General features: G+C 58.3%; 1 protein-coding gene across 21 annotated transcripts in view; it reads left to right on the top strand.

The window, feature by feature from the left end:
- Window positions 1-23,706, top strand: part of DAB2IP (DAB2 interacting protein) — a 194,479-nt gene that overhangs the window by 155,630 nt on the left and 15,143 nt on the right. For all 21 annotated transcript variants that reach the window (XM_044778866.2, XM_070518830.1, XM_044778863.2 and 18 more), the window contains 8 exons: window positions 9,454-9,607; window positions 11,336-11,434; window positions 12,274-12,828; window positions 16,055-16,199; window positions 16,288-16,432; window positions 19,326-19,562; window positions 21,219-21,420; window positions 23,414-23,592. In XM_044778866.2, coding sequence (XP_044634801.1) covers window positions 9,454-9,607; window positions 11,336-11,434; window positions 12,274-12,828; window positions 16,055-16,199; window positions 16,288-16,432; window positions 19,326-19,562; window positions 21,219-21,420; window positions 23,414-23,592 — 1,716 coding nt within the window. The remainder of the gene's footprint in view (window positions 1-9,453; window positions 9,608-11,335; window positions 11,435-12,273; window positions 12,829-16,054; window positions 16,200-16,287; window positions 16,433-19,325; window positions 19,563-21,218; window positions 21,421-23,413; window positions 23,593-23,706) is intronic.

Raw genomic sequence — 23,706 nt, 5'->3', positions numbered from 1 at the left:
AGCCCCTTGGTCAGGTGAGGAAGCTGAGGTGCAGGAGAGGCCAACCCCAAGGTCTACACTCCCTTGGCAGAGCACCCCTTCTCCTTCATGTCTTTGCCTCTTATCTCCCTGAGGCCACAAAGGCCCTCTGTCCCAAATGGTGGCTGGAATCAAAAGAGCCAGCAGGGCTGGAGGTGGGGATCAGGGCTGGAACCTGGGGTGTCAGCGTTTGTTCCTAGATATGTCCATCTCTCCTTAAACGAGGACGTCAAGGCGCCAACTTAAAATGGCAGCACACTGCAGCCTGCTCTTGGGGGTGGTGGCTGGAGCAGCTGGGGTTCTCTGGGGTCAGTTGGCACAGAGGCTTTTTGAGAGCCCATGTGCCGGGAGGGGGGCCTCTGCCTGCTGGGCAGCCTGAGAGGCACCTTGAAAGTGGCAGTGGGCCCAGGAGAAGCCAGGAGCCTCCAGAGAAGTAGGCAGGGGGAACCGGACAGAATGCCAGGGCTGATTACAGAGCTCTGCATGTCAGCTTACCCCTGTAGCACCAAAGGCAGTGTTGTCCCCGTTTTACAGATGAGCAAACTGAGGCATACAAATTAATTTGACCAAAGTCGCAGAGCTTTATTACATGTGTTGGTTTTTAAGGAAGGAGGCCTTACCACATTCAACTAGTCATCAGCCAGCATGGTACCAGGAGCTGGGGCTCTGTTGACAAGTGGCTGGTCCTTGGTTGAGGCAGGAAGCCTGGTGCCCAGGGATGGGGGAAGGACAGTCCCCAGATCACCTCATCACTCTAACATGAACAGCCCACACAGCACCAGAAGGCCACATGGCATGGCATCTGAGTCGCAGGTGGAGGAGATGAGAGGGGAGAAGATGCTGCCTCTGCCCCGCTCTCACATTCTGTGGAGAGGCCGGCTGAGCCTAGAAGGGCTTCCTGGTGGTGGAGAGCTGGTGAGAATTAGATGTCAGAGGGGTAGTGGCTTCCTTGGGGAGTAGAAGTCCTTGGTTTTCAGCTCATTCTTTTTCTTATTTCATCATCTTTCCCCACTTGGGTCATGAGTCCCCAGGGCCTGTGGCAGCTGTTGGAGGTATTTATGGTCCTGGATGGGGGTGAGGGAACCAGTCAGAAACCAGTCCCCCGTTCGGTGGTGTGGTCTGTGGGACAGAGGATGCACAGTGTGTTCCCACTGTGAGGAGGGGACGGGCACAGACAGCTTGCAGGGAGGGAGCACCTTGGCTGGGGCCTTGAACCGTCTCAGGGTTGTCCTAGTGAAAGGGCAGTTGAGCAGAGGGCCAGCACCGTGCAGCGGCCTGCAGTCTGGGACTGACTGGGTCAGGGTTGCAGTAGATGAGGCTGGGGTCAGAGCCCCAGGATGCAGTGCTCCCAGGGCTGGGGACTTAAGGTTTGGGAGTGTCACCCTCCCTCATCTTTCTGAGTGGCCACGCCAGGTTTGGTGGTTTCTCCTGGGACCCAGGGAACAGGTGGAGAGCTGTCCCCACTCAGATGCAGGAGGGGCACTTGGCCCTCAGCTCGCTTTCGATTTGCCCAAATCTCATGCTGTTCAATGAGTGTTCCTCAGATTCTCTTCTTTTAAAATTCAGGGCACTTCGCTGTTCTACTGAGGTTTATGAATGTTTAAAAACTGCTTTGCGGTCCCCAAAGTAATTTGACAAGTCTGACAGCTATTGATTAAAAACCTGAAATTATTCAGGCTGCAGGATGACTTGGGGGATTAGATGGAAAGTTTTTTGTTTCTTCTCTCTCGATGTGCCCCTTGCCCCCCCCCCCCAAAAAAAGAGAAATAAGATGTGGGGAGGTAAATGTGTTCCCAAATGCTTTCTGAAAACTCCTTTAGTTTGCAGAATTTTACTGGAAAGGATGGGAATGGGCTATGGTCAGGATGCTGAGGGTGCCTCTCCTGTTCCAAGACCAGAACCAGCACCCCTACATCGTTGGTCCCTCCCTAAGCCTTGTGGCTCAAGTTGCCAGCAGGCAGCAATGAGGTATCGCGCTAATGGTATTAGAGGGGTGGGCCCAAGGTCACAGGCAGATTAAGGGTAGACCTGGACAGGAGCCCAGGACTCCCTGGCCAGCTTCCTCCTCTCCCTCTTGGTGAGAAGGACCGGCCCTGCTGGGGCACTGGGCTGACAGGATGCCCAGCCTCCAGGCCTGGCCCAGCATGAGGGAGGTGCCAGAACTGTCCCACAGAGGATGATCAGGCCGTTAGGATCCCAGCTTTCTCTTTTGTCTCATGTGACCCAGCCAAGCCACTCCTCTCTGCAAGCCTCAGTTTCCCTTAGTGTCCTAAAGCTTCCTTCATCAAATCCTTTGGATTAACTGGGATGTGTCCGGGAAAGGTTGCCCTGTCAGCCGAGGCTCATTGAGCCTGTTTGCGTTCCTGCTCCCTGTCTCTGCTGGGGCGATGCTGCCTTTGGCTCAGGGCTGTTGGGAGAAGGCCGTGATGATGATGTGCATACCTTAGTAAGAACAGTTGTCACACAGCTGGACACATAGGAGGTGCTAGTGAGTGGCTGTTAAGTCCCACCTGCCACAGTGCTGCTCATTTGGTCAGCATATGTGGGGCACCTCCTGGGAGCCAGGCCTCGGGCCACACTGCAGCGCTGGCAGGTGATGACCTGCCCTGTCCTCCTATCCTGGTTGCCAGGGTGTGGAGCCTCCTTTGCCAGCTCAGCCCTGCTGTCTTGAGGGGAAGTGCAGGTTCCCAGGGGCGGGGTGAAGGCAGGAGACTAGGCTCCTCCCAGCCCGGGGCTCAGTATGTGTATGGGGACGGGGTCACGCTGGGTCCAGTGACTGCTCAGACCTGCCCCTGCCTTGGACTGAAAGAATCTTGGGCCAAGAGGGACCAGGCCTCCAGGCCCTGTCATCTCAGGAAGCCTTCCCAGGCCGAGTAGCCAACCTCCCTGCCTTTTAAGGACAGATTCTGTCCCCCCAGGGCCCTGGGGCCACCAGGCGGCTGCATTCTTCTCCCCTCCCCTGGGACCCCAGCTGCAGTGGGAGCGACCGCTGACCTTCTCAGCAGCTGGTTCCCAGGCCGGCAGGGCAAGGCTGAGCCTGGGGAGAGATGGCTCTGCTGGACATATCGAGTCGGCACTGCCCTGTTTATGTCCTGCTGTTCGATTCTCAGGAGGTCGGCGCCCTCACCCTGACTCTGCTCCAGGACCCACTCCTTCCACTGAGGCAGAGATTCCCAGCACAGCTCCCTGGACCTGCCTGTGACAGGCAGAAGCGTGCTTGACATGTTCTGACCTACCTCCAGAGTGCACGGGTCCTGCCAGCCCTTGAGTGGGCACCTCCTCCGTGGAGACCACCCTTGTCTGGGATTTCTACCCCTTCCAGGGCTGGCTGCGGCTGTGGGCGGTGGCACGGGACCACATAGGCCTCTGAGTGGGAGATTGCATTGGGGGACTCTACACTAGGAAGTCACGGGAGAGGGGCTAAAGTGGCCCCTCAGCACAGTCTACTGCCCACCCCCAGGTGCCCTCTTCTCTCTTCCTTTCCCTTCAGGAAATTAAGGGCCTTTTTTTTGAGGCACTCCAGAGCATTTGGATAGATGTAGTTTGCCCCCGTCTTGTAGATGGGGAAAATGGAGGCACAGAGAAGGTAAGGGATGTGAGTGGTCAGAGGGGAGGAACAGAGAATGGCCAGGGAGGTCCCTATTTTGCCATCCCAAGTGTCAGCAGCGTGACCTACACTAGAAATGTCAGCCTTGGTAACAGCATGCACATCCTTCATCAGCCTGGTTCACAGCTGGACCCCTTGCTCCTGCAGTGGGGTCTGGCATGAGGTGAGTGAGTGGAACAGAGAGAGGAGGCCTGGACTGTCCCGAGGGGTTGATGTCATTGGTAGCATTTACCCTGCTCTGCTGAGCATCTCACCTGCATTATCACATTTGATCTGAGCAGCAGCTGTGTGAGGAAGGCGTGTCACTCTCCCCTCTTACGGATGGGGAAATGGAGGCCTCAAAAGGTGAATGACTTAAAAGTACTCAAGGTTGTGTGGTTTTTTTGTGTGTGAGGAAGATTGGCCCTAAGCTAACATCTGTTGCCAGTTTTCCTCTTTTTGCTTGAGGAAGCTTGTTGCTGAGCTAACATCTGTACCAGTATTCCTCTATTTTATGTGGGACTCTGCCATAGCATGGCTTGATGAGGGGTGCTAGGTCTGCGCCCGGCATCTGAACCTGCAAACCCTGGTTTGCCCGGATGGAGTGCACGAACTTAACCACTCTGCCACCAGGCCAGCCCCTAGATTGTGTGTTTTATAAGAAGTGGAGACCAGATTTGCTCCTACAGCTGGGCACCCTTGACACTAGACCCTCCCGCTCTCCTGTCTGTTCCCAGCTGCAGGTGCGTGTGTGTGTGTTTACTCCTGGGCTCACTCCACTGCCTGCCTGCTAGCCCAACCCCCACCTGCTAGCCCAGCTCCCACTGGTGGTCCCGGCCTCTCTTCCACAGCATGTGCTGTCTACAAGGAGTCTCCCAGCTTCTGCTTGTACTTCCAGAGACTGGGTGCCTGCTCCCTTTAAAACCAAACCCACCTGGCCCATGTGGGGACAGCTGTGACTGAGCTGGAATTGGCCTCTCCTGGTCCCAGCCCTGCCCTCTGGGGGCACGCAGGGCAGCTCCCTCTGCCCCTTTGAGATTGGGAGAGAGATTCTGAGTCTCTTACTTTCCAGGCTGTACAACCCCCGCCCGTAGCTGGGAACATCCTCCCCATGTCAGACAGGGCTTTTTAATTATCGCAAGTTTTATTTTTGGGTCTCCTCCCTCCTTGAAATAATGGGGAATTTGCTAAACTTCTGTGTCACTAACATTTTAAGAGAAAAAAGGATGGAGTTGAAAAACAGCTCGTGGGTTGGCTGGAAGGCTATCAGATAAGGCCGTGGCCCAGGAGCCAGGACAATGTCCCGTTGTTCCCACTCCCGGCCCTCACAATGAGCTGCTGTTGGGACCTGGCTGTATCTCCAGCAGCGGCTCCGCCCCTGCCGTGCCCACGTTTCCTGGGCTCCTGGGCTCCTGGGCTCTGGGCAGAGGCTGCCCCACCCCAGCCAGCCCTGTACTGAGTGGGTCACGGCAAGCAGGTCAGCTGGCTGTGGCCTTTCCCTGCCTGTGGGGAGACGAAAAGCCGAGCCTTGAGCTGATGGAGTTAGTCGTGGACTCTGCTGAACGGGGTTCAGGTCCTGCTCGGCTGCTTGCCAGCGGTGCAGTCTTGGGCAAGCCGCCTGGCTTTTCCGAGGTGCGCACCTCAGTCCTCACCAGTCGTCATGAGTGTTAGGTGAGGAGACGGGGAAAGTGGCGTGGAGCGGGGCTCAGCCACATGGCCCGAGCGTGCACTCCTGTCTGTCTGGAGAGACCAGGGCCAGCGTGCTGGTGGTGGCGGCATTTGGGCTGGGCTTTGAAAACTGGGGAAGAAGCATTTTGTTAGCTAGAGAAGTGGAGGGAAAGGTGGTGGAGCTCAGGAAACAGCACAGGCCAAGGCCCCCCAGAGGGAGGGGGTTCCTGGGTGGTGGGGACCAGCTGGGGAGGAGAGGCTAGGTCATGTGTCAGGGTGTGGTGCGAGTGGAGGTAGAGAGTGGGTGTCTCGTACAGTCATGTGGCATCCCTGGCTGGGCTGTTGTGAGAAATAGCTCAGGCCTGGATGTGGAAGTGATCTGCACAGGCCAGTGGAGACCTCTCTGCAAAGGCCTTTTGCCCTCATTGGTGCTGCCTCACTGAGGGGACCAAGGCTCTGGTCTCTAGGGACCACAGGAGGCTATCAGGGGAAGCCGTCATGAGACTGAGCTGGGCACTGGGGGAGGCCACACAGTTGGAGTGTTGGGCCACCTTCTCTTCCACCTCAGCCTTGGGGTGGCAGGGAGGACCCTGACCCAGAGCCTGGGGAACACAGAGGCCCTGCACACAATGGCATCAGCCCCTAGATTTCCACACCACACGGGCAGCCATGGCAGGACCCCTAGACCAACCTGGGTCCCTGTTGCTGCAGGGGGCTGTGGGCAGATCATGTGACTGCTCCTTCCTGAGGCCATCTTCCCTTTCTATAAAATGGGTAGATGAATACTCCTGGCAGGCTTGTGTGTAATTGAAATGACAAAAAGAGATGTGAAGGTGACCAGCTGGGAGCCCTGTGCTGAGTGGAGGTGGGTACCTAGGAGTGCCTCTCTCCTGGGAGTGGAGTGGGTGCGAGGCAGAGGCCAGCACGTGCTCACCTCCTTTTTACCGAGCTTCCTAGGCAGGGAGACCATGCCCGCTCACTGCCCCCTTGGAACCCGGGCAGTCTGCAGTCCCTTCTCCCTCCCTCCCTCCCTCTCTCCTTGATGGCCTTCTTGCCTGGCCTGGGAAGGCAGAGGCTGGAGGTGAGGGAGGAAGTGGCCCAACGATGCAGTCTGCAATTCTGAGGCAAAGGCAAGGCGGGGTCAGGGCCTGCCTTGGGTGACTGACAGGGTCGGGGTCCCTGGTGTGGAGTGGTCGGGGTGCTGCAGGCCTAGGACAGGGCTGGCTTCCTGGAGGAGGTGGTTCTTCGGCCGTGAGGTGATCCTGCTGGGTACAGGAAGTGACCAGGTGACTATTTTCCCTTCCTGAGCGCTAGTCATCTTATCAGCCACCACCACGGGCACACCTAGTTCTGTCAGGAGGTCCCCCCTGGCAGCGTCACAGCAGACCAGCTCCCTCTGGGCTCAGAGCTGTATGTAAGTGCCTGATGAATAGGTGTCCCTTTCTCTCCCACCACGAGCCTCATGGGGAGGAGGGGTGGCAGGTAGACTCCAGGCTGAGTGGGAATGATGTACATCTGCGGATGAGTCAGGGAGCACAGGCCCATTGGAGCTGCCCCCAGCACACAGGGCAGCGGTCAGAGCCTGGCCTTGTGCTGTGCAGGAGCAGCCTGGCAGACCTTGGAGTAGCTACTGGGCCTCCCTGCACCCCGCCCTGCCCCCATTCCGCCTCCTCCCAGTGAGCTTGGGCTGCAGAGGTGAGTGCAGCCTCTGCACCATGTCCCCCAACTTGGAGAAGCCCTGGGGAGGGGGAGAGGGTCAGGGCTGCCCAGCTTCCCCACAGCCCCCTGTTCAGCCAGGAACCTTCAGTGACGCCTGAGTCAGCTGGGGAGCTTGTGGTGCAGGATGGTGGGGAAGGAAGAGGAGGGTTCTGCAGCCACACCAGGCTCTGCCTGCTTTGGGGTCTGACTTGGGCCTGCCGGGCTCCTAGGCTATAGAACCAGCGCCCCCCTGGGTCTCCCTGGGCAGGCCCAGTCCCTGAACCGTGCCTCCCTTTCCTCAGCTCCTTCAGACACCCCAGGCAGGAGGCGGCCCCTGTGTGCCAGCTCCTCCCTTTGCTCTTCCTGGGTCCCTACTCCACCCGCCCTGGCTCCCAGCATCCTTGCCTGGTAGGGGTTTCCAGGCTGGGCCAGAAAGCAGCCTGATCCGGACCTGCAGGCTGGGTTTTCAGGCTTTCCTAGGCTGGGTGATTTCCCTAGCATCTGGCACAAGGCATCTCTTGCTCTGAGGCATGACGCCCCATCCTGGGAGGGAGGCCTGGAATCTGCCGCTTGAGGTGAGTGACCTGGGGTGGAATCTCAACTGAATGGACGGCAGACCCACCCACGGCATTGCTCAGTGCTGTGATGGGGAGGAGGCTGGGCCATGGAGCAGGGCCTGGAGCGCTCATCGAGGGAAGAAACCTGTTAGCACCTAGTGTTTGTGAGATGCTGCCGCCCAGAGAGAGGATAACAGGGGAGCAGAAGCACCACAGCTGTGCAGACCAGGGGGCTTGGCCTCGTTGAGAGGTTCCATGTGTGAGCCCCAGAAGGGTCAGGTTGGTTCTAACCTGACTTCAGCCTGTCTCACAGCTTCCCTTTGGTCTGTCCATTCCCCTCCAGCTTTCAGAAGTCCTGCCTGAGGCCATCAATTCAGCTTAAGTGATCTGAGCCCTACTGTGTGCCAGCTTTGTGCTGGGCATAGGGGAGCCGTTGGGGGCAGACTGACTGGGTCTCTTGGGTTGGGCTTTGGGGTCCCCAAGGGCTGGGGTCGCAGTTCCAGCTCTGGCTCCCATGCAGTGCCTGCACCGACTCCATGTCAGGGAGGGCTGTTGCCATGGACAGCGGGTTGGGGAGTGGCCTCTGTCAGCCTGTGAGGCCCTCTGGGCAGGGCCCCTGTGGCTCATCTCTGGATTCCTGAGCCCACACATAGTGGGCCTCAGCCCTCCTTACCTTAGGTGGTCATGGAAGTGGGTTACAGGGTGTGTGCCCTTCAGGGGGAAGTGGCGACCTTGCCAGGCCTCACTTACCTGAGGAGGGGTCTTTGGCAAGGCAAGGAGACAATGATAGACTGAGCCCTGGGTCACTGGAGGCCAGGAGCTGAGAGGCAGAGCGGCTGGGGGAAGGAGTTCTGGGTGGGCTTTGCCCAGGGCAGGGTCTGTGTCAGCTCTATGGTTTTGGGCTGTGGACATGAGTAGGGGCAAGGCCTGCCCAGCGTCGGTGCCGGGGGAGGTCTTAGCAGACCTGGGTGGTCCTCAGACTTTTCCTGTGCCCCAGCTGTAGAGGGGCTCCAGTGGGGCACTGCTGTGTGCTCTGGAAAGGGACATTGACCTCTCTGAGGTGGACTCTACCAAGCACTGGTGCAGTGCTTTCCATGTGATATGCTGAGGAATCCAAGGCTCAGAGAGGGCAAGTGACTTGCCCAGGGCTTCACAGCAGGTGAGCAGTGGGCCCAGGTGCAAGGTCAGGTCTGTCAGAGACAGTCCAGGTCCGGGTTCCATTTGGGCACCGGGTGACATCAGCTACCTCTGCTACCTTGTGCCTGTATTGGACCTACTGACCCTGGCCTGGGCCCCTGAACCTCAGCAGGTGGACCCTATCTGAGTCTCAGCATCTCGGGTACTGTGCAGAGGCTGCTGCATTCACTCCATGTTGAGCCTCACAGTCCTCATCTGTAAGATGGGAGCAGCAGATGTCCTGTGGCTCCCCTGCCTCGAGTGGGGCTGGTGGGTAGAGTGGGATGGTGTATGAGAAAGGACTCTTCGGCAATGACATTTTGGACAAATGGGTGACTGCTTCGGTCTTGGATGGGGACCAGGGCGGAGGGGAGGTGGGGAAGGGTCAGCTCTTTGCTGTGTGTCTCTGAGGCCACTTAGGAGCCAGGCTGGACCCTACCCAACACTCAGTGCTGACTTTCCACTCCTGAGTGGTGGCCTAATCCTCAGCCACTTGCTTCATTAGAGGCTGGGCGACCTACCCAGAGTCCCACAGCGGGGGCGGGTCTCTGTGCCTCTAGCGCTGCAATGCCCCCTCCTCCCAAGTCTCCTTAAGACAGGACAGTGGGAGTTGAGACGAGGATTGGTTGCCTCCAGCTGGGGGCTCTTCGCAGGCTTCCTGGAGGAGAGGGGAGGGGAGGGGACAGGGCAGGGAGAAGGAGAGAGGAGAGTGGCAGGCCCAGCCCGACACACCTACTGCCTACCCCCCAGGTCCCATCTGATGCCGAGGCTGAAGGAGTCTCGCTCCCACGAGTCCCTGCTCAGCCCCAGCAGCGCGGTGGAGGCGCTGGACCTCAGCATGGAGGAGGAGGTTGTCATCAAGCCCGTGCACAGCAGCATCCTAGGCCAGGACTACTGCTTCGAGGTGGGTTCCTCTGCAGGGTGTGGTCGGGTGCTGGTATCCTCGTCTCACGAGGCCAGGTCTCTTCCAGACACCCTCCTGGAGTGCTCTGTGGCCTCAGTGGGGGCCAGGCTTTTTGGGACAGCAGCAGAATCTGCTCAGAGCTTTTGCCTCCCAGGAGACCAGGTGGAGCTGGGAGATGGGGGACTTCGTTCCTGCTCTGTGGGCTCCTTGGAAATGGGCCAGCGTTGTCCTCGTGCTGGCCAGGGCAGGAGGCCCCAGTGGGAGTAAGGGAGTAAAAGCCTGTATAGACCTGCTTAAGCCCAGGGCCCATGTCTTAAGCCTGCCCACCCTTCCTTAGAAACCCCTCAGATGCAAGGTGGGCTAGTGGAGAGTGCTCCCTCTTCTGGGCCTGTTTCCCTCTCTGATAATGAGCTAGAACGTTTGCTGCCCAGCATTCTGTGACCCAAGGTTTGAGAGTAGAGGGCCAGCCACCCAACCTGGCAGGGCTGTACCTGGGGATCACTTGTCCAGTCCCTCACTATGGACAAGGAATCTGAGGCCTAGCCAGGGCAAGAAGATGTCAGAGGCCACACAATGAGGCTGAGGCCAAGCCAGGACTAGGGCAGCTAATGTTGTAGGTGTTCCTGGGAGTTCCCAGTTGCTTCTGTAATTATTCATATTGTCCTCCCACCTCTCTTTCTGGGAAGCTTCCTACCCTCTGCCCCCACCCCCAACAATGTTGCATAATTAGGGGAGCTCTCTAATAGAAGAATGAGCCTGGTAATGAAAATCAGCCACCTGGGGACCAGTGTGGCAACCTCCTGGCACCCCCAGGCCAGGGAAAGAATAGAGTGGTGCCTGGCATCTGCCCTACACCCTGTGCCCACTGGGTGCTGTTTCTGGTTCGAGACTCCTGCTCCAGCCAGGCTTCGTCTGGGCTCTGACTTCTTTGCCTGGGACTGGCAGAAGATGCTTCCTGGCTACTTGTCCACAGCTGGGGGTGCTGTGGCTTGTGCAAGCCCTTGAAAGGCTGGATAAGGAGTCTGGTTTCCCCCCATAGAGCCCTGGGCTTGCTGCCAGGGACAGGGGGCAGGTGCAGCTCGGGCTGGACTCCCTTGCCTGGAGGAAACCAGAGGCTGAGCAAGAGTCAGACAGCGAGGGGAAGGTGAGAGTTCCAGGCAGGAGGAGCCCAGGGCCCAGCACACCCAGACAGCCCACTTCTCCTTTCTCTAGGCTGACCCCCAAATGTTAAGTCTCTGTGGCCATCATTGTTTTCGCTGTCGCTTGGCAAAAGGGAACTGTCAAAAGGTGTCAGCTGAGGACTGAAGTGATCCTTGTGCCTACCTGAGGTTGTCTCCTCGGTGCCTCCACCTGTAGAAGGAAGCTCTGTTGAAGCATTGCCCCCTGACCTGGGCAGGGGGTTCATGCCTTCTCTCCCAGAGAGTGAGGCTGGAGTCAGAAAGATGCTTTCTATGGACAGAGGGTGCTGAAGCAGGGATGAGGAGCCGGGACCAGGTGCCACACGGCGCTGGGCCACCCCCCCATTTCTGACTTGCCCTGGTATAGTGGGTCTCAGTGCACTACCTGCAAACAGGAGATGTAGGGGTCGTTGTGAGCCTTGTTCTGCCTCTTCCCTGAGGCCGTGGTGCAGACCTGGTGGCTGAAGCCCCCCAGACCCCAGACGTCTTCCATCGTGCCCAGCCTTGCTGCCTTCCCTCCCCTGTGACACTGTCCTGTCCATGCCCACAGGTGACAACATCATCAGGAAGCAAGTGCTTCTCCTGCCGGTCAGCAGCCGAGCGGGATAAGTGGATGGAGAACCTGCGGCGCGCGGTGCACCCCAACAAGGTAGACCTCGTGTCCTCTCTCCAAAGCATGGGGGATTGAGGTTAGACCCAGAGCAGAGCGCAGACTTGGACCTGAGGGAGCAGAGGGAGGGATCTCTGGTGTGGCTGGGATTGGGGAGTGGGGCCAGCCTGCACGGAGCGGGCAGTAGTGTTGGGCTCCGACAGAGGAGTTCGAGTTGGCCAGGCTGACTCAGGTGCTGTGAGCCTATGTCCTCGAAGCTACACACAGGAGGCTGGGGAGTGGGGTGCTGCTGTCCTTCTGCCTGGAACTCTTGTGCCCCTTCCCCCGTGGCCGATCCCTGCTCATCCATCTAATTCCACCTTAGACACCCGTCTCCTTCTGCAGATGAGAACTGCCGGCACAGGCTAGTGCCCTCTGTGTTCCCACTGCCCCCAGGCTACCTCCATCATGTTCATGGGACCCTGACTAGAATCACCTGCTTCTGTGTCTGACTAGAGGGCCTAAACTGCATCCTGGTCACCGTGATATCACTAAGGATGCCTTAGCAGTGGTCACCTCTTAAGTGACTTTATAGATCAGCAAACTTCAGAAGAGCTAATAAATGGTACAGTAGCCTGTTTTGTAGCAAGCATTGTGTTAAGCTCTTATTTGATCGCTAGTTTGTTTTATATAAAAGGGAACTGAGACTTAGATTAAGTCACTTGCCCAAGGTCAGTGAGCTGGTCTGAGGCTGAGCAGAAATCAGCCTCTCAGGGCCTGGGCCCTGCCCACCAGCTTCCGAGCCCCTCCCAGATCTGAGAACCCTGCCCAGCTCTAGGCTGGGTGGTGGGTGGGTGGCCGGTCCCACAATGACCACAGCCCCCCTTGTGCATGTGCAGGACAACAGCCGGCGTGTGGAGCACATCCTGAAGCTGTGGGTGATTGAGGCCAAGGACTTGCCAGCCAAGAAGAAGTACCTGTGTGAGCTGTGCCTGGACGATGTGCTCTATGCCCGCACCACGGGCAAGCTCAAGACGGACAATGTCTTCTGGGGCGAGCACTTTGAGTTCCACAACCTGCCACCCCTGCGCACCGTCACCGTCCACCTGTACCGGGAGACCGACAAGAAGAAGAAGAAGGAACGCAACAGTTACCTGGGCCTGGTGAGCCTGCCTGCTGCCTCGGTGGCTGGGCGGCAGTTCGTGGAGAAGTGGTACCCAGTGGTGACGCCCAACCCCAAGGGCGGCAAGGGCCCTGGTCCCATGATCCGCATCAAGGCACGTTACCAGACCATCACCATCCTGCCCATGGAGATGTACAAGGAGTTTGCCGAGCACATCACCAACCACTACCTGGGGCTCTGTGCAGCCCTCGAGCCCATCCTCAGTGCCAAGACCAAGGAGGAGATGGCGTCGGCCCTGGTGCATATTCTGCAGAGCACAGGCAAGGTGAAGGTGCGTGTGCGGGCGACGGGCAGGGTCCCCCACATCGCATGGCCCCGTGGAAAGGCCTGGTGATGTGCACTAGGTCAGCTGCCGTTCCCCATGTCCACATCATGGATTTCAGTTCTTATGGAGCCACTGGTCACAGCTAGGTGGGCTCCCTAAACCCAAGAGTTGCATCATGGAGTGGGGGCTTCATGCTCCTCCTCTGGTTGAAGCTGGTCGCTGAGGCAGGTTTGGAGTGGTGGACAGGACTGTGGCTTCTAGTGTGGAAGTGGGTTTTAGGGGCCTCCCCCACTGCCCCAGAGGGCTGGCCCCTGAGGCTCGAGGGAAGCAGGTCACGTGGCCAGCCTCTCCCAGCACATGGGTCATGACCCAGACACACATATCTCTTGAGGTATTGAGTTTGGTTGACATCCCCAAAAGGTGACCACCAGGGTACAGCCACTGTCACAACCCCCACCTCACCCCTCACTCTCACACTCAGACAGATTCACAGACACAGTACACGCTGGGCCGCCCCCTCGTTGCTGCGCAGTGCGCAGCCATCCGATGGTCTGCAGCCATGGCTACAGCCGTCTCCAGCCCCAGAGCCCACGGAGACAGGGATTGTCTACAGCCATTCAGGCAGTCCCTGCTTCAGGGCTGGAGCGGCCCAGCTCTCCCCTCCGCACCTTCTTTGCCTTCCACTCCCCGCCTGGCCAGACCACGCCTCAGCCCCCACCCACCTGGTTTTGGAGATAAGTGGGCTCCTTCAGGAAGGCTCTCCATCGCCTACCTCAGTGGAGTGTGGTTCTGTGGGCCTCAAAGGCAGACCTTCCCCTCTTCACCCTGCCCCTTCCTTGAGGGGAGCTGTCTGAAGGGTGTGCTGTGGAGAAGGAGGACTGGACGTGGGGTCCATCCATGTTGCAGGAGGCCTCAGGAGCTGGGCCTCTGCCGTCTGGACGTGGTGTGGTTTGAGAGTTGAGTGGCCTGTGATGGGCTGAGGGACTGCCCTATGTCAAGGTCCTGAACCTTCAGCCTGGGGCGGGGGAGGCACCGGTTGGGGGCCAGGCCTTGGGCACATGGCTCCAGTGGGGCCCTATCCTCTTACCCGTTCCCAGAAGGCCCTGGGCTCCCTCAGGCCCTCCAGAGCCCCACTGCCTGTTGGACTAGTGGTGTGCAGCAAATGCAGGATCCGGGAGATGACCTTTCTCAGCATGGGCTCCGTGGGGCAGGGGGAGCACTCGGTGTCCTCTATGCTGTTGGACCACCTCCTGCCCCCACCCCAGCCTTCACACCTGGCTGGGTGAGGCTGTGAGTTGGATGTGTGTCTGAACTGTCCTTGATTTCCTGGCCAACACTGGGAGGGGGTGCTGGGAAACAGTGAATCAAGGAAGCTCTGGCCCCAGAGAGGGAGCCAGGGAGGCAGCAGGGGCACCAGTGGTGTCCTTTTCTGTTGCCGTGTCTGTTCTTTCAATACCTGGCTCCCGAGGGCTGGGCTGACCAGGAAGCCAGCTCCCATCTGAAGGGACCTTTGCACTTGGGGCTCACAGCTGAGACAAGAGGCAAATTGAGGTGCTCATTGTGCATGAAGGTAGAAGCCAGGCTCCCCTAGTGGGCCCTCAGCAGCAGCAGAATAGGCAGCAACTCGTGTTGCTGGGGTGATGCGTCTGAGCTCCCGCTCTGTGAACACTTGGGAACTGATGGGCGTTCTTGGTGCGAGAGGCAGAGCAGCTGAGAGGTGAGGGCTGTGCGAGTGGGCGTTGCAGCACCTTGCTGCCCTCTCCTAGGCTCCTCTCTCCTGGGCTGTGGCTTTTCAGAGTTTCTGTCCTCGGCCCCCAAGGGACTTGTCCCTGCCGTCCTCCTCTCCCCTCAGTGCAGCAGGTGCAACGGGGCATGGGGAGCGAGAGACTTGGGCCAGATCTGGCCCTGGTAGCTTTGCGGCCCTGCACAGGTCACTTCCCCATTCTGTGTCCTTTCCCCCTCCTTGGGTCCGAGTTCAAAGGAGAGCTCCTCCTCATCCCAGCCTGGGCCTGGCACCGACCTCAGGAGTACACGAGCCCAGTGGAGCTATGGGGTCCCATGCAGTATTTACCTCTGCTTCGTGTGTTCGGAGAAGGGGACCCTAGAGACCATCAGTAGGGATCCTCAGGCTGTGTGATCCCCAGAGAGGCCAACGGCAGCTTCCCCCAACCCCCTCCTGTCCCTCCATTGGCCAGCCACGTCTCCTGGGCCTGGAGCTCAGTTCTGTATTTCAAGGGCCACTTGTGATTCCAGAGGGCCTCAAGGTTGTGCACATTGGAGTGAGAAGTTTCCAGAGCACCTGGTCCATGCTGGCCACCTGGCAGCCTCTGTGCTGTCTGGCCCCTGCCCTGTCACCCTCCCCTGGGTCCAGCTCTCTACTGTCCTGTTCCCCTCCTTCAAGTCACAGGTTGGCTGTGGGCGTGAGGAGCTGGGGGCTCCAGGAGGAGGGAGTTCCCCCTGGGTGGGTGCAGCAGGTTCATAGTGCAGCCTCCCTGCAGTCAGGAGGGAGGGCATGGGCTCACGCTCCCTCCCGGGGTCTTCCCATGACACTATATGTGAGACTGATAGGCTGCCCTCCGAGGAAGTCAGGGATCCACACAGTGAAACCCTGCCATCCTGGGTTTGCCAGGTGGACAGTGGTGCCACCGCCTTCCGCCCAAGCCAAGGTCCATGCTCTCGCCGTCTAAGCATTGGCTCACTGCCTTCCGGGGCAGCTGGACAGCCTCGGCCTCTCTCTCCTCCTTCCCTGTGGGGCTGCACAGAGTGAGTCTGTGTCTGGCGTGGGAGACCCATCAGAGTAACGAGTGCACAGTGGCAGCTGCTTGTGCGATGGGGAGAGGGCGATCCGTCGATCCTCTTTGGCACTGATGGTGATGGGAGGGGGAATTCTTCTCTGGTCACCCAGCCAGACCTGGTCAGGCTTGAACCAGGGATTTGAGTCCAGCTGGTCTGGCCATGATGCCGGGGGCTTGTGGCTCCATGTGGCGTGCTCTTGCCCAGGCCTGCCTCCCGGATCCCTGGACCCAGCTCTGATGTCACCAGTGCTAGGCATCTCCCTTCACCAGGCTACCCTGCCCTCACTCCCATGCAGCCCCAAGGGTGGGCACCAGCAGCTTGGCGATGGAACAGCCTCAAGAAGCAGGGCCTTCTGGCCCGGGAGTATGTCTGGAATCCTAGGGTCCTATCTGCCAAGCCTGCTCAGGTCCACTCTTGTCTCCTCCTGCCTCCCCAGGACTTCCTGACGGACCTGATGATGTCAGAGGTGGACCGTTGTGGGGACAATGAGCATCTCATCTTCCGGGAGAACACGCTGGCCACCAAGGCCATTGAGGAGTACCTTAAGCTGGTGGGCCAGAAGTACCTGCAGGACGCACTAGGTAGGGAGGATGTGGGCCGGCAGGTGGGCAGAAGGTGGGGCATGCCCGCCAGGTCCTCACTTCCCCCTCGCTACCCTCTCGGCCACAGGTGAGTTCATCAAAGCGCTGTATGAGTCAGATGAGAACTGTGAGGTGGACCCAAGCAAGTGCTCGGCCGCGGACCTCCCGGAGCACCAGGGCAACCTCAAGATGTGCTGCGAGCTGGCCTTCTGCAAGATCATCAACTCCTACTGGTCAGTGCTGCCCCACACTCCCTTCTTGGGCTCAGCTACCCAGGGCCTCCCCACCCTGGCATCTTACTCACCTTCTCTGTCAGGGTGCCCTCAGTGTGCCAGGCGTTAGGCTAGGCATGCGTGCACTAATTCTCATTCAGACAGCTCCGTGAGGGGCTCTGTTCTGTTAAGCCTGACTTAATAAACCAGAGAGCTGAAGTCTAAGGAGATGGCAGTGACACACCTGCAGCCCCACACAGCTTCAGCATGGCAGCTTTTGCATTGGAAACCAACCCTCTGCCTGACCCCACTGAGTCTTGCTGGGCTGCCAGATCCCCGTCCTGGTCCCTCGGGGGCTCTAAAATATACGGGAGTGTTCCAGAATCTATGCAGGACACGATTTGGACCTGGCAGTCCACTGCACGTGTTCATCAGCGAGCACACTGTGTGTGCTGGACAGTATGTTAGGTTCTGTGGCTGCAGAGGGAGCCAGACTGATGAAGGCCTGCCTGGGGTGTGTGGATGGCTTAATCTGAGACTCCGTATGTGTACGTAGGAGCTTGGTGCTCACGTCACAGGCTGTGATCAGGCCCAGCAGGGGCTTGCGTGGGTGCCTAGACACCAGGCAGGCCTCTTGCTGGGACTGGAGAGAACAAAGAAGAAAGGACTGGCCTTTAAATAGAACAGAGGTCTACAGACTGCTGCCAGCCCCAGAAAGGAACAGGGATATGCAGAGCGGGCTACTCATACAGGACTGCAGTCAGGGCCAGAATGAGTCCCTGGGCCACTTCCCACAAGACCGACTTGCCAGGCACCTGCTTGCTCCTGAGTGAGGCATGTGTGTCTGGTGGCCAGCTGACCTGGTGCAGGGTACAGCCACGTTGTGTGGTGGCATGCACGACTGTTTGGGGGGACCTTACCAGCCCTAAGCAGTGGGGTGATTTTCATACTGGAGGAGCTACCTGGATTTTCTCCTCCGTCTCTGCTCCAGCTCGAAACCTGCATCCCCTTTCCCTACCCAGGCCCCTCTCCTGACCCCCCAACCCCTCAGCCCTACCTTATTCCTTTCTTTGGTCACACTCCTTCCCTTCCTGCTTTAAGGCCTGTGCCTGGCTCCCCTCTTTGGCCTTCCTTCATGTCACCAGACACATGGTCAGCTCACCCCTCTTGGACATCCTCTGTCATGGCCCTGATCACATTGCGGTGGGATTGTGCCTGTATCGGAATCCATTTCCTGCACGTGCTGGGAGCACCCCAGGGGCAGGTGGATCCCCCAGCTCAGGGCTGGGCACAGAGGGTGGCCTGGGAATGGTTTGCTGCTCCTAAAGGACAGGCAGAGAGAGGCTGGTGAGTGACAGCCTTGGGAGGGGGGCAGAGGGGATGGCCAGGGCCAGCGGGGGGGGGAGTGTGCTCCATCTCAGGTCCCTCTGCCCCTAGGCTGCACAAGGTGTTCACTGGTGGCTAGCGTGGCCCCACAGGCTGGGCCAAGAAATGACCCCTGGCACCAGGGGTGGAGGGGCAACCAGAGGCCTTGAACTCTCTGGGAACATACTTCCCACCCTTGGGCTAGGCTGTTTTCACTCTCTGCCCCGCTGTTTGCAGGGCGGGCTGGGTGTGGGACACGAGAAGCATATCCGTGGACGGTGACTTTCCATTTCCTCTTCTTGGCATTCATCAGAGGCCCAGAGGTACCTCTCTGTTCTGGACAAGGCATCAATACATGTCATCACTCTTCACCTGCCCCCTGTCCAGTCCTGTGCCAGGCACTTCAAGGACACTTCGAGGACAGGGCTAAAGGTCACCCGCCCTCACTTCCTCTCCAGCCAGCCATGCCCTGCTTGGTTCAGCCACAGTCACTGCTGGAGAGCCTGCTGGGCGTGTTGGGCAGAAGCCTTTCAAAGTGATCAGGGCCTTTATGGCCTTCAGATCGCTCTGTGAGCTCAGCAGGGCAGGCCTTGCTCCATGTAAGCATGAGGAAACTGAAGCCTGGGGAGGGCCAGGCACTGGGTCAAGCACCCTGAGCTAGTGGCAGAGCCAGGCGCAGGCTTGGGTCAGGAAGTGCTGGGTCCTAGCCTGCCCCAGACCGGGAAGCACATCTCTTAGGGTGGAAAGAGGAACGCCACTTAAACATTGGCCTGGTGGGGCCTCGCTGTGGCAGGTTGGGGATGCTCAGTGTAGAGAGCCTCCCAGCCGGGTACCAGGAACTCTGCCACACTCACTGGGTCCCCATGGGGAAGTCACCACCTCCATTTCCCTCCCTGTCTAGAAAGCGGAGAGCTGTGTTCTCAGCCCGTGGTTAGGCTATTCCCATTTTCTTGGTTATTCCAAGTTCTGCTGAAAACCTCTAATTCCTGTAACGTTATTGGAGTGAAGGGGGTAGGTCTCAAAGCCAGTGATGGGAGCCAAGCAGCAGTGGTTCCTTCCTCTTGTGTTCTCCTCACTCTCCCCAAGACCCGGATGCCTGCTGTCTGGGGAGGAGGATGAAGCAGTGGGGGAGGTGGGCAGGGCCTGGCTCTTGCCATTGGCTCTGGTTAGGACGGAGACCAGGCTCCTCTATGCTTGGGCCCTATCCTACTTGGCCCCTTCGTGGAGAGCCCGCCACCCTGACGGGAGCTCGGGTGTCCTTGCTCCTTCCGTGTGCTGAGCTCTCACTCTGCCTTCACTACGCTGTGCCCTCCCTGCGGGGTCTCAGCTCCCCCAGCTGCCCTGCCCTAAGGATGGTAGATGGATGGTAGATGGTGGAGAAACAGGCTCAGAGAGCGCAGGCGGCAGGCAGAGCTCACACAGCTGTTGGGGTGGAATGGGGCTGGAACTTAGGTCCTGTTGGACCCGGAACCAGGTCCCTGCTCTGCACCCTCTGGTCCTGGCCCCTATCTGATGGCTGGTCCCACCACCACCATCTCTCTCTACGCAGCGTCTTCCCTCGGGAGCTGAAAGAGGTGTTTGCCTCGTGGCGGCAGGAGTGCAGCAGCCGCGGCCGGCCCGACATCAGCGAGCGGCTCATCAGTGCCTCCCTGTTTCTGCGCTTCCTCTGCCCGGCCATCATGTCACCCTCACTCTTCAACCTGCTGCAGGAGTACCCCGATGACCGCACTGCCCGCACCCTCACCCTCATCGCCAAGGTGACCCAGAACCTGGCCAACTTCGCCAAGTGAGTGCCAGGTCTCTGGATGGGCAGAGTCAGGGCGGGCTGGAGCCCACCAGGAGCAGGCGTGCACAACAGGCCCTGCTTCTGTCCCTGTCATCCACAGTCCTTCCCCTCCTCCTTTTTTCAAAATAAAATCCCCTCCACACACCATTCTCCCCCTCCTAAGAGTACAAGCCATTTTGGTGTGTTTCCTTAATTTTCAAAGGTGAGAAGATGAGATATTTTTTCCTCTTGTTGTTTTGAATTAACATTTTATTGTAAGGATTCTCATCCTTAACATTCATAGGTCTGGTTTTGAAATGAATGGGGACTGGGTCTTCAAGGGAGAATGGTTCATATTTCCTAACCTGCCCCCCCTAGCTGAGCACTAGGGTTGTTTCAGACTGTCCTTGATCGGTGCTGTCAAGGATGTCTGTGCTCATAAAGCACTTTCGTGTTTTCAGCTGTACCTTCAAGTGAGTAGGTGGAAACGGAAGAGCTGGTTTATGTTGTCACTCATTCACAAAGTGTAGATGGAGCCCTGATCTGGGGCCTTCTCTGTGCTGGGCTCAGCATCACACCTGGTCCCAGCCCTTCCCAGCTCAGCACTTGAGCAGGGGAGAGAGGTGTAGGATAAGCAACAGAGCGGTGATAGAGATGTGCGTGCTCCTAGGAGGGCCCTAAGCTTGTTGAGGGGGAAACAGGCTTCCTCGAAGGTGGGCTCCCCCAGATGCATGTCTGGGTGAGGCGTTCATCTGCTTGCAGAAGGACGGCACGAGCAGAGGCAGGGCAGGCTGTAGGGGGCTGCATGCTGGACGCATGAAGCACTGTGACCTTCCTGAATCATCAAGTGCCAGGCCCAGAGAAGTAGGAGATGAGGCCCAGGAGTTCAGCAGCGACTTCAGGACCAGGCAGGGCAGTGAGAGCCACCACAGGGCTGTAGACAAGGGAGAGGATGGCCCTTATCTGTTCAGGGTTCTGAAAAGGTCAGCCTGACAGCAGTGGGGCAGGTGGGATGGAGGGAGCAGCGCTGGCAGCTGAGAGACCTGGAGGAGGGCCTGGTAGAAGCATTGTGGGAGGCGGCCGTGGCTGCAAGGTCAAGGGGTGATTAGGAGGTGAAGTCATCAGGTCTTGCTGCTTGTGGGGAGGGGGACTGGAGGATTTGACTGCGCCAGGCGTCTGGCTCAGCTCTGTGGTGGATGGTGGAGTCCACTGAGGGTAGGGAGTACAGGAAGAGGGCATGGGTTTGGGGTTATGGCATGACGTGGTCAGGCTAAGTATGAGGGGAGGTGCTTGTGTATGTATGTGTCTGAAAGGTTAGCAGAGAGACCTGGCCGAGCATGGATCAAGAATCATCTGTGCTCCAGGCCATCGAAACTTGGGGGAATAGAGGAAGGAGATTGTGACGGGCAGTGAATGGGGAGTAAGGGCCGCAAAACATTCCAGATCCTGTGAGAAAGGTCCGGAAAAGGGTCTCTGGATTTGGCCATGACGGAAGTGGGTCCTGAGTCAGAGCACGTTGGTTGGCTGGGGGAGTGCGTGGCATGGGAGCTGGCCACAGTAGGTGAGGAGGGATAGGAGCTGAGGAGGTGGGTGTGTCTCATTAGGGGGCTTCCAGGCAGGGCTGGTTATCTGCGGCCGGCCTTGGCCGGGCGCTCACCCCGTCTGTTGTCTCTCTAGGTTTGGCAGCAAGGAGGAGTACATGTCGTTCATGAACCAGTTCCTGGAGCATGAGTGGACCAACATGCAGCGCTTCCTGCTGGAGATCTCCAACCCCGAGACCATCTCCAACACGGCAGGCTTTGAGGGCTACATTGACCTGGGCCGTGAGCTCTCCAGCCTGCACTCGCTGCTCTGGGAGGCCGTCAGCCAGCTGGAGCAGGTACCTGTCCCCGTGGGGCTCTGATGGGGCCAGGGGCACCAAAGATCGCCACACAGCTTGCGGGTGCTCTTCCTTCCAGGGTGACCCTGAAGGTCAAAGGTTCTCCTGTATGATGTGCATCAGCAGCCCTGCCTGGGTGCCAGAGCCTGAGCTTCCAACCCAGGCCCTTCGGCATGCACCAGGGACCTCTGGGCCCTGTTTCCTTGGCGGGGAGAGCCACATGCACTCGCCAGCACTTGGTCGGGGAGCCCACTCTGGGTCCCGGAGCTTCGGCTGTGCCTCCACACACGGGCGCTGGCTAGACGGATTCCACGTGTGAAGGCATACTCCCTACCTGTGAGAAATGTAATCAGACTTAGCCGCTTCTCCAAAAATGGCCTTGCTCTGGGTTTTGAGGCCACTGATATGAAAACGATAGACTGAAGATGCTGCACCTCCACATGTCAGGCAGGAAGTTGCGAGCCTTTCCAGAATTTCCCTTGACCATGAGTTGAAAAGATTATTCCTTAGACACCTGTGACATTGCTGCAGCCATTTGGTGTGTGCCCTCCATGGCCTGGGGTTCCCCAGCCCACGCTGTGAACAGGTTCTTGCCGACAAGGGCCTGGTCTGCCAGGATCCACTTCTGGAATACCTTTTGCTGTCTAGGGCTCCCAGAGACCGCCTTACAAAAGCAGTTACTGCTGGAGCAGGGTGGGGAGGCCTCCCTGCTCCTGTCCCATTCCCTAGAGTGACCGCCCAGCGTGCTCTGCTGTGCAGCGTTCTAGATACATCTGTGTGTGTGTGTAAGTGCACAGGCACAAACATAGAGTTCTTTTCCTTTTGTCTTAATGTGAGAACTTACGTGTGCACTCCAGCGTATGTTTCTCACTCCCTGTATTGTGGGCATCTTTCCACAGCAGTCCATACTGCACTGCATCTGTGACCTTTCTAATGGCTGCAGACTGTCCGTCATGTGACTGCACAGTTTATTTCACTGGCTCCCTATTGCTGGACACTAGGGTTAGTCCAGCTTTTCCCTACAAACAGATGCTGATACGATCATTGCTGCTCAATTCTGTCCACAGCCCTTTGGCTGTGAGAGACACAGGAGGGAGAAATGGAAATGAGGGCCAAGGCCCTTTCTTCCTCCACTTGCTGCCACCACCAGTCACTCTAACTGCCACCACTTACTGAGCCCCTGTGCCGGCTCCCATCCTCTATCTGTACAACCAGGCAGGAAGGACAGACGGTGGCAGCGGCCAAGAGAGCTGACAGTGTGTAGCAAGGATTTGTAATTGTTCTGTCTCTCAAGTCTCTGCTGTATCAGCTACACAAGTTTTCACACTTTGTTTTTGCACAAGTCCTACATGGAAGCCAGTGAATATGTCAGTGCTGGCAGAGTCCCCTTCCCCAGCTCGGCTTGTGGCCTGGGATTCTTAGCACCATCAATCTAAACCGTGACAGCAGTGTTCACATGAGCCTGGATGCCCCCCTCTGCCTGACTGTCCATTTGTTATTGTCTGACAGGCAGGTGATGGTGACTACTCTGGGCCTGGACTGTTTCCACTGGGGCTCAGGTGTCAAAGTAGGTCAGCCCCCAGCCCGCCCTGTGGAGTAGGTGACGTGGGAGGGGCCGCCCCAGAGGCCTCTCGGATGGGGAAGTGTCAGTGTGGAGAATTCTGGGGTTCCACGTGGTCTTTTCTCCATTGAGGGGGCCCTGAGGTAGGATGATCTAGAGTGAAAGGCTTGGACTGGGTCAGCGTTTCTCCCTGTGGGCCTCACGCTCTATCCCAGAACTATCTGGGGAGCTGGGGAAAATGCAATTGGCAGATTCCTGGGCTCCCCATCCCCCTCCCAAACCTATTCGGTCTGACTGGTGGGGGAGAGCAGGGTCTGCATGTCGGACTGAATCCTCAGCAGTTTTGAACTATAGTGGCTGCAGTACACCTGGCCTCCCCAAGTCGCCCCAGTAGGTCACACCTGCCTCTTGCTCCTTGCTGTGTCTTTGCAGAGCATTGTGTCCAAACTGGGGCCTCTGCCTCGAATTCTGAGGGACGTCCACACAGCACTGAGCACCCCGGGCAGTGGGCAGCTCACAGGGACCAACGACCTGGCCTCCACGCCTGGCTCTGGCAGCAGCAGCATCTCAGCTGGGCTGCAGAAGATGGTGATCGAGAATGATCTCTCTGGGTAAGAGCTGCCAGGCGTGCGGGGTATTGTGGGGTGCACATGCAGACAAGGCACAGCCCATCTGCAGTCTCATTTGAGGAGGGTGGTCCCTACACCAGCGTTTATAAAACAAGC

The sequence above is a fragment of the Equus asinus genome, chromosome 10 (genome assembly GCF_041296235.1).
Source record: "Equus asinus isolate D_3611 breed Donkey chromosome 10, EquAss-T2T_v2, whole genome shotgun sequence".
Classification (NCBI taxonomy): Eukaryota; Metazoa; Chordata; class Mammalia; order Perissodactyla; family Equidae; genus Equus; species Equus asinus.
This window is presented reverse-complemented; position numbering and strand designations above follow the sequence as displayed.